The sequence below is a fragment of the Chelonoidis abingdonii genome, chromosome 3 (assembly GCF_003597395.2).
Source record: "Chelonoidis abingdonii isolate Lonesome George chromosome 3, CheloAbing_2.0, whole genome shotgun sequence".
Taxonomy (NCBI): domain Eukaryota; kingdom Metazoa; phylum Chordata; order Testudines; family Testudinidae; genus Chelonoidis; species Chelonoidis abingdonii.
The window spans coordinates 92,774,869-92,785,133 of record NC_133771.1 but is presented as its reverse complement, the minus strand read 5'-3'; the positions used below and the strand labels follow the sequence as shown (position 1 = coordinate 92,785,133).

The following is a 10,265-nucleotide window of genomic DNA, read 5'->3' as shown; positions in this document are numbered from 1 at the left end:
GAGTGAGGGACCGTCCTCCAGGATAGGTTGTAGATCCTGGATGGGTAGGGTTCTGTGGCCTGCTTTGTGCAGGAGGTCAGACTAGATGATCATATTGGTCCCTTCTGACCTATGAGTCTGAGTCTATCAGCCTTGACTTTAGACATTCTTTCAGTCTGACTTAATAAAACTTTCATTTTCCATCAGGGCTTCCTAGGAATCTCAATTTCTGACTGGGTAGAGGTTAATCATCATTCTTATTGTATGAAGAATGTTGAATAAATGAAAATATCCCTCTACTATGTAAAAGCTCTATTTTCTGCATCCTTGCTATTCAATCCTACTGCTAGCTAAGCCCTTCTCAGCGGTATTCATATTTCATTAGAAACAGAAAAATAAATAGGAAAGGGTACAAAGTCCTCTTCTATTAACAAGAAAATGGTGCTTTCCTGCTACTCAAAATTAAAGAAACCAGAGCTAAATTTTAGCTCTTCAGTGTATTGTCTGGTAAGGAAAAGAGTTACCAGTTAAGCTTATCTCCGAACAGTTGAGTTACAAGACTGACAAGTCTCATTTTGGATTGTGATCGGAGCGAGGTGGTAGTTTTTTGTTTTGTTATCTAAGTTTTAGCTGATCTGCTTCTGTGAAACAAACAAATTCTCAGCCAACAAAAGAAAGCTCAGCTCTGACTCACAATCAATCTATGAGCAGATAGAGGGGCAGCATTCAGATCTATAGCTTTAAGATTATACTCAACCAGGGGTAAAATTAACACATTAGTATTTTGATCCATTCTAGAAACTATTAATAAAATCATATGTATTATGTTACATAGCAGAAATGTAGTAGTACCCCACATTTTGAGAGTGTAAGACCAAATTCTGCCTTCACTGACAACCCATGTAATCTTAATAAGTACCTAGCAGAGAATACAGAAGAGTCATTGAAGGCAGATATTGATCTAGTATGTGTACCAGAGCTGTTATAACAACTGATGTCTAGAAAAAGAAATTTTGTATAAATACTTTACTGAAGAATAATTAACTTTACAGAGACCTTTATTGCACCCATACCACAAAATCCAGATTCAGAATTATATATCAGAGTTACAGTTAAACCATATAAATAAAGAGAAAACAATTATAGAAAATAATAATCAGAAAATTATAAAAGCAGTAGCAGAGGGAGAAAAAAGGAGCATAGGTAAAGCAGAAAAGGAATACAGGTTTTAAGATGAGATTGAACTGTAATTAAACTATATTACTAAGAATAGCTTTGTTGTTTTGATGGAACAGTCATGATGGGACAAGATACCTCAGTCAAGATTTCCTCCAGAGAGGGGAAAGTATTTACAGTAATAGTAAGTATTAAATGCATTTTGTGCCTTTAATTATAAAGGAATGCTTTGTCAAGGATTAAATAATTAGGCCCAACTGTTGCCTTAATTTGCAGTACAAGCCATGCCATCACTGCACACTTCCTGACTGGGGCTGCTGACACTGACAACAATCCTGCTTTTGGAAAGCAGAATTCTTACACAATTCAACACCCTGTTGCTCCTAGGATCAGAGCAGTCAGAGTAGAGGATATGAGTCATCCAAATGTGCAGACGCAAACAAACCTGGTGCCCTCTTGTTTTGGTCGGGGAGGGAGTTCCAAAGGGTGGATGGGATTTTCTTTATGTTCCAGTCTTTGTTTTAGATAGGATGATAGAGTTGAATTTATTTTTTCAGGCTCTGGTATCCTGGCCCAATTCCAACTCAGGTATTTAATTCTGTCTTTCTGTGTTCACTCTACAGATGGATATAATGGTACTCACTTCCTGTCCCTAAACTGTTTGTTGTGCCATATATTTACTTTTTGTTTTTATAATGAATTGCATCAAAAATTGTTCCTTCTGTCATTCCGGATGTCTTTAACATACACAATCAATCATCCAACCAACCAATCAATCATTGAGATACTCATTCACTGTGTGTCCTTCTCTTCTGTCTCCTTTTCCTCTGCACTCCTTGTTTACTATAGTGTTTAGGGTTTTTTTAAGTTTGCCTAAATTTCCATTCACCTGTTTTCCTTCTGGTTGTGAAACTACCCTTGTAACATGGCTTGATAACCCAAGATGTGTCTCGCATAGAATCATAGAACTGGAAGGGACCTTGAGAGGTTATCTAGTTCCGTCCCTTGCACTCAAGGCAGGACTAAGTATTATCTAGACCATCTCTGACAGGAGTTTGGCTAACCTGCTCTTAAAAAATGTCCAGAGATGGAGATTCCACAGCCTCCATAGGCAATTTATTCCAGTGCTTAACCACCCACATAGTTAGGAAGTTTTTCCTAATGTCCATCCTAAACCTCCCTTGCAATTTAAGCCCATTGCTTCTTGTCCTATCCTCAGAGGTTAAGAAAAACAATGTGTCTCCCTCCCCATTGTAACAACCTTTTACATACTTGAAAACTGTTAATATGTCCCCTCTCAGTCTTCTCTTTTCCAAACTAAACAAACCCAATTTTTTCAATCTTTCCTCATAGGTCATGTTTTCAAGACCTTTAATCTTTTTTGTTGCTCTTCTATGGACTTTCTCCAGTTTATCCACATCTTTCCTGAAATGTGGTGCCCAGACCTGGACACAATACTCCAGTTGAGGCCTAATCAGTGTGGAGTAGAGCAGAAGAATTATTTCTCGTGTCTTGCTTACAATACTCCTGCTAATACATCCCAGAATGATATTTGCTTTTTCTTGCAACAGTGTTACACTGTTGATACATATTTAGGTTGTGATCCACTATGACCCCAGATCCCTCTCTGCAGTACTCCTTCCTAGGCAGTCATTTCCCATTTTGTACGTGTGCAACTGATTTGTCCTTCCTAAGTGGAGTACTTTGCATTTGTCCTTACTGAATTTCATTCTATTTACTTCAGACCATTTCTCCAGTTTGTCCAGATAACTTTGAATTTTAATCCTATCTTGTAAAGCAGTTGCAACCCCTCCCAGCTTGGTATCATCTGCAAACTTTATAAGTGTACTCTGCATGCCATTATCTAAATCACTGATGAACATATTGAACAGAACTTGACCGAGAACTGATCCCTGTGAGACCCCACTCATTATGCTCTTCCAGCATGACTGTGAACCACTGATAACTACTCTCTGGGAATGATTTTCCAACCAGTTATGCACCCACCATATAGTAGCTCCATCTAGGCTGCATTTCCCTAGTTTGTTTATGAGATGGTCATGCGAGACAGTATCAGAAGCCTTACTAAAGTCAAGATATACCACATCTACAGCTTCCCCCCTATCCACAAGGCTTGTTACTCTGTCAAAGAAAGCTATCAGGTTGGTTTGACATGATTTGTTCTTGACAAATCCATGCAGACTGTTATTTATCACCTTATTATCTTCTAGGTGTTTGCAAATTGATTGCTTAATTATTTGCTTTCAAGCCATATTACAGGGGCAGTGCGACAACTGCTATCTAGTTTTGCCAGTTTTATAGACTCACAGAAATGTAGGACTAGAAGGGTCCTCAATAGATCATCTAGTCCAGTGCCCTGCACTGAGGCAGGGTTAAGTATTATCTAGATAGTCACTGACAGGTGTTTGCTTAACCTGCTCCTAAAAACCGCTAATTATTGAGATTCCACAACCTCCCTAGGTAATTTGTTCTAGTGTTTTAACTACCCTGACAGTAAGCAAGTTTTTCCTAATGTCTAATCTAAATCTCCCTACTGCAATTTAAGTCCATTGCTTCTTGTCCTGTCCTCAGTGGATAAGGAGAACAATTTATCACCCTCCTCTTTATAACAGCCATTTATACTTACTTAAAGACTGTTATCATGTCCCCCCTCAATCTTCTCTCTCCTGACTAAATAAGATTTATTTTATTTGTGTGCCTAGCTTAAATTGTAGACATTTACAAATATATCTGGTCAACAATTTCAAACTGGAGTGCCTAAAGTTAGGCTCCTAAATCCATATTTAGGTTTCTAAATATAAATATTGTGAATTTCAATGATATTGAGTTTCTGTAGTTCCTGCTTGCTTCAATGGGACTTGTAAATTAGCAATTCTGAAAATAAGGCCAAATGTATATTTAGGTGCCTAACTGTGAAATTTTAGGAGCCTTACTTCTGGCAGTCAGGGTTGAACATTTTGTCCAAAATCTAATATATAGTAAATAAACAATTACAAATGAATGTCCATATAAATGACAGAGACTATAATCAGAGACACACATGAATAAATAAATAATGAAATAAAGTCTTGACACTGCCCCCCAAACTTCAACTCCCTCTCTTCCCAAAGAACTCAAGTGAAAAGGTTGGTATTTTTTGTAGACTATACTGGGGTATTCCAGACCAGAGGAGGGAGTAAATTCCAGAATCAAGGAGCTTGGTGTAATAACTGGGTCTGCCAATTTACCCTAATTTTGAGCTCAACTGTGAAAAGTGAATTAAAGTTCATAAAATGTCACAATAACCTATAACAATGAATGTCACAATAACCTATAACAAAAGGAAACAAAGAGACTAGGTTTATCCAAACAAAAGGGCCTATTGAAATAATTCAAGGACTGTTTTAAAATCATGCCTAGTAAACAAGAGAAGTGTGGGTCTAGAAATCAGTGACTCAAAATCGGCGTGTTGGAAATTACTCCTAACTGGTGGACAAAATAGTGAGGAAGAGGGCTATTCTACTCATCATTCCCTTTTGGGGTCCTTAAAAAGACACTTTGCGGGGGGAGGGAAATAAGGACAGGTGGAGGCAAAGCAGAGGGGTGCTCTGGCTGACTAAAAGACAAGAGAAGGGGAAGGAGCAAGTCTCATCATCATAGTTGCCACCCCCAACTTCTCCTGGGACCTTAGATCTTCACTGTTATAATCCTGAGAGATGTACTGACCAGGCTGGACCATAGAGAGGGACTCAGATGACACTGCCACCTCCACTGGCTTTGGCTAAATCTCAAACATCACCTGGGATGTGAAACTTTGTTTTCCTGCCACGTGTCCTTTTTCTTCCTCATCTTATTTCTTCTTTTTCCCACCCTTCTCCTTTTTGCCTTCCTGGAAGAGTCTGGATTAGGCTGCCAAGACTGTATATTTTGCAACACTGCTGAAAGCCTGAGATCAGAAAGCAGCAAAATGTAATGCTCTAAATAGACTGATGCTTGTACAAATTTGCCAGATTTTAGAGTGGCTAATAACACTGTGCTGTGCCTGTGTTTTTCCAGGCTTCAAGTGAAAATCAGCACTAGAGACAGAGGCTGCATATTCTATTTTTGCTGTTTTTTTCTTTCCCATTGTGTGTATGTTTTGTTTTGTCTTGTCTTTTAGGAAATAGGATTGGACTTTAATAATAGCAACAATTACAGCTCCAGCTCATCTCAACCAACGTTTTCTCTTTTCCCTGAAAGGACAGTTATTACCATCTTTAATACTATCAAAGAGACTGTTAAATATGGAGGGGGAGAGAGCAGGGGGAAGTTCCTTCTAAAAGCTCACTCCAGCTACAGGGAGAGGGAACAAGGGATGGTGTTGAAATGAAAGCTTTACTTAATACTTTACATTTCATGTTTTAACTGTTTTTTCCCTTATTTTTCTGTATCTTCAATAAAAGATAAAAATGATGTTTAATGGTGTGTTTGCCATGGTACTAAGTGGGCTGAGGTCTCTGTCAGTTGGAAGACAGGATACTGGGCTAGATGGACCCTTGGTCCGACCCAAGATGGCTGTTCTGATGTTCTGTATACCAAACCCCAAACCTTGTTTAACACTGTTTAATTGTTAGACAGTAACTGGGTCAAGTTAATATCTTTGACACTCAAGGCCCATATATTCCATCTAAATTAATACAACAGGCCTTCTCCCAGAGCATCCTTCCAGCAGCCCCTCTTATCTGCACTAATGGGGCTCCATCTTAAGGGCCTTTACCAGTCATAAGAGAGCCAGTACTACACAGGACAAAAAGCTGCTTCAGGTAAGCAACTCCCAAACCCACAGATAACCACAGGAAAGGACACAAGCTGACAAAACCAGAGAGAATGAAAATGCAGGCAAACTACAATGCACACTGTCATACAGATATAGCAGAGAATACAGGGGGAGAGGAGAATGGAAACTACTATGAATGAATTCCATAGTGACTGCTTTATTGTGTTAGTAACTGTGGATAGTCAGGGATATACATTTTTCCACTTCGTTTCAGGCAACAAATCTCTAGAGCCAGCCCTGAGAACAGATGAAGGACAGATGGGTTGAATTTCTAGTCTGCTGATGGCCCAGATTAAATTACTGCCTCTTGGCTCTACTTTTGACAGCTTCCAAAATAACAAAAAAGTAAAAAAAACCAAAACCCCAAAGCAGGAATTTCTCAGCATCTTTATAATGTACCAGAAATGAAGGATTATAGAAAATTTGTTGACACATTTGCCCTTTGCTCCTTATCTCCTTCACTTTGGCGTCAACTTTGAGTCTCTCCCAAGAGTAAAACTGACAAGGAGCAATATGAATGTGACCTGTGTGTGTGTGTGTGTGTGTGTGTGTGTGTCGGGGGGCTGCGGTGGGGAGTGGGGTGGGGGCGGAGACTTTTTTATGGCAGGAAATTTTTTGCACTTACCACTTATCAGCAGGCTCAACCTTATAACTTTGCTGATATTTATTGATAGATTAGTTTTTAGAAACAAACACTGAACACAAAAACGTCTTCAAAAGGTAACAAGACGTATAATGGCTTGCAACAATGTGACATCATGCCTGCCAAACACAATGAATGAATTTTGTGAAAAAGATAGGCGTTAAGGGTAGGGTTGTCTATCTACTGCTCACGCAAACACTGGACCAACTTCTCAAATAAGTCACCTACATGGCACCAATAACATTTGTTCATGCACCCTTTGCATGTGTAAAACTTATTTTTGTGTATGAAAATGAACATTTGCTTGCACTAAGCATGAACAAGTACTAACCCACAGAATAATCAATTCTGCATATTCAAAAACTCATTTGTTCATGCAAATATAGGTTGTACATGGGCAACAGATGGAAAATAAATTTTTGGAGGTGAAAAAAAGGTATCCACATTTGAAAATGTAGCCCTTTGTGTTAATGAAAGTTATACAATGCATAAATGGGATAGTCTCACCCATTACCACTACTATAAAAACATCACTTTATGTATAGCAAAAACAGGAGGAAACTTGCAGTTTTATTCCTTTCACTTCTTCCTCTCCCTCCCCCCAGTTATGCAATATTTTAGTATTTCCTTGTTTGGGTAAATTATGCATTTGTGAAAAAGGTCTGGGTTGAGCATTTTACAAAGTGAAATCTACGGGTACTTTTTCTCTACGGAACAGATTTCTCCATAGATTGGTCAGTGAGAGTGAATCTTTCTACATATTTAGATAATGGCATACAGAGTACACTTACAAAGTTTGCGGATGATACCAAGCTCAGAGGGGTTCACCAGGTTTGTCTGATGAGATGCTCATTGTTCATGTTTGCACTGTAAGTGAAATTCCACTTATTAAGATGGAAACGTTCATTACAGTGCCTAGGCTCCGCTGCTAACATATTTTAGATCAGTGTTTTTCAAACCGTGGGTCGTCACACAGTACTGGGTCGTGGCATGTCAGGCACTGGGTCGCCTTGCTCTGGTCAACACCACTGATCAGGATGTTAAAAGTCCAGTCAGCAGTGCTGCCTACCTAAGGCAGGCAAGTGCCTACCTTTTCCAACACCGTGCTGCACCCTTGAAGCAGGCAGCAGTGGGTCCAGATTCTAGACAGGGGGGCCCCAGGACTCCACATGCTGCCCCTGCCCCAAGCACTGGCTCCGCACTGGTGAACCAGCCAATGGGAACTGGGGGCAGGGGGGAGCAGTGCCTGCGAGTGTGACTCATGTGGAGCTGTTTGCGCACCTCTGCCTAGGAGCTGGACTTGCTGCTGGTCACTTCTGGAAGCCTGCCTCTGCACCCCCCTTGCACTGCTGCCCAGGAGCTGCCCAAGGTAAGCCTGTGCCCCAACCCCACACCTCAATCCCCTGCCCCAGCCCTGAGCCCCCCACACCTGAAGCCACCTCCTGCACTCCAAACTCTTCATTCCTGGCCCCAGCCCAAAGCCCTGACTCCCTCCTGCACCCCAACCCTCTGTCCCAGCCCTTAGCCCCTCCCACACCCGAAACCCCTCATCCACAGCTCCGTTGGGTCGCGGGCATCAACAATTTTCTTCAACTAGGTCGCCAGAAAAAAAGTTTTAAAACTACTGTTATAGGTGATGCCAATGGATACCACATTTATTAAGTGGTTGATAGGGAACTCTGAATCCTTATCAGTCACTGCGTGCAGGTACATCTCACAAACCAGTCAGATCAGAGTCACAGGCTGTTTATTTATTTATTTTAAAGTTGTTGGCATTGCAGCCCCATATCCACAGAGAAAGAAAAAGTATTATTCTGAGTGATTAGTAAAAGATTCAAGTAAATGCATACAAGACTGTTATAACCTAATCTAGACACAAGGCCTGCTTGGGTAAACTTAAGTATTAAGTCTCAATCCTTTCTGAGATTTCCTAGGAACAACCTGGTACATTAAACCAAAATAATCTTAAATAAGCTCTGCAGATGGGAAGGTATTTTTCCAATAAAAAACACAGTCTGAGACAAAAACAGACTTCTTCTGAGGTATATGGAGGAAAGTTATGAATCATTTTGCACTATTGACCAGTACAGGCAAAGTCAACATGTTTTAACCCTGATACTACAGCAGCGTTCCTCATGGGGAATAGGAAGCTATGCAAAAAACAGAACTTCCTTCTCCTTTCCGTTTCTGAGGTCAATGCCATTCCAGTCAGTAGGGCAAACTTTAAACAGTCAACAGCAGGGGGAATTTGTAACTCCATCCAAAAATATCCGCCTTATTATTATACAGAAATCCCCATCAACTATATAGACACTTCAATGTACCCTGTAACTGTGGACTTTATTTTGAAAAAAGTAAAAATCCTATCACTCTAACAAGAAATTATTAAATGAGGAAATCATTCAGGAAGGCCTTAGAAAGGTTGATCAAAAGACTGAATAGTGGCAAGTCCTGAAACCATTTATCCATAACGTAGAGTTTTATCTTCAGGTGACATTATTATACAGATAGGGACAAATCCTCAGATGATGTAAATAGTTATAGTTCTAATGGAGCTATGATGAAGGTTTACACCAGCTGACAATCTGCCCCATATAGTGCCATCTTTGCTTAGATTTAAAAGTTATTGAAGAAAAAGGTGGAAAATATTCCATTTTTAAATAAAAATGAGTTTGAAGACAAAAGTAGTAAATGGTGTTACTGGAATAACATGCTTAGATGAACTATCATTGCAGAATGAGGGAACTGTCAGATGATCTACTGGGAGCTGTATGCAGTGTTGTTGTAACTGTGTTGTTTCCAGGATATGAGACAAGGTGAGTGAAGTAATACCTTTTATTGGACCAACAAAAATTGGTCCAGTAAAAGATATTACTTCACCCATCTTCTCTCTACTGGGAGTAGTCTTTCTACATGTAAAATATAGCATGGGTCTTTTCAAACACCAAACTTCTTCACGTCCACGAATTAAGAGGAACTACTTCTGTTTCATTACACTCAAAGAGCTGTAGCGTTCCAGTGGCAAAAAGCAAAATCAGAAATGGATTTTATCTGATGTTGATTATTTCTCATCAGCAGGTTCCAGTGCTTTCCAAAACAGGAGATTAGGTGTCTGCCCTGTTAAAACAAAGCTTCTGAAACACTGAAGTCAGCAAGAGTGAAACATTCTATCAGCTCTGACAGTCACCAGTGCTGCATGCACACCTTTATATTGAAAAGTAAAAGAGTAGGGGGAGAGGGGACAAAGGGGGAGCAAATCAGATTTCCTAGCAGTTAAGGAAGAACATGCCACATGCAAACAAAGTTCTTCCTAATTTTTTAATGAATCAAAACACAAAGAAATTGAAGAAAAAAATGTTTTGGCCCCCTCTCTGAAGCGATATGCAGGCTAGAAAATATCACTGTGGATTTTCATAATCAATGTGTAAGTATTGCGACAGACCCAGGCCAGTGGGGTACAGGAGTCTGGTAGAGGGCAAATATACTGGTCACTGGGTGAGTAGTTTTCTGTTCCCTGAGTGACCAGAGCAGGGGCTACATTAGAGTAATCAGGAACCTGCTAGAAGCAATTAAGGCAGACAGGCTGATTAGATCACTTGCAGCCAATCAAGGCAGGCTAATCAGGGCACCTGGGTTTAAAAAGGAGCTCAC

The 10,265-nt window shown here is 40.0% G+C and overlaps 1 protein-coding gene across 1 annotated transcript in view; it reads right to left on the bottom strand.

Moving 5' to 3' along the window:
• NT5DC1 (5'-nucleotidase domain containing 1) overlaps positions 1-10,265 on the bottom strand; it is a 279,569-nt gene that overhangs the window by 6,785 nt on the left and 262,519 nt on the right. Inside the window, 1 exon segment of the mRNA XM_075064566.1 lies at positions 899-977. Coding sequence (XP_074920667.1) covers positions 899-977 — 79 coding nt within the window.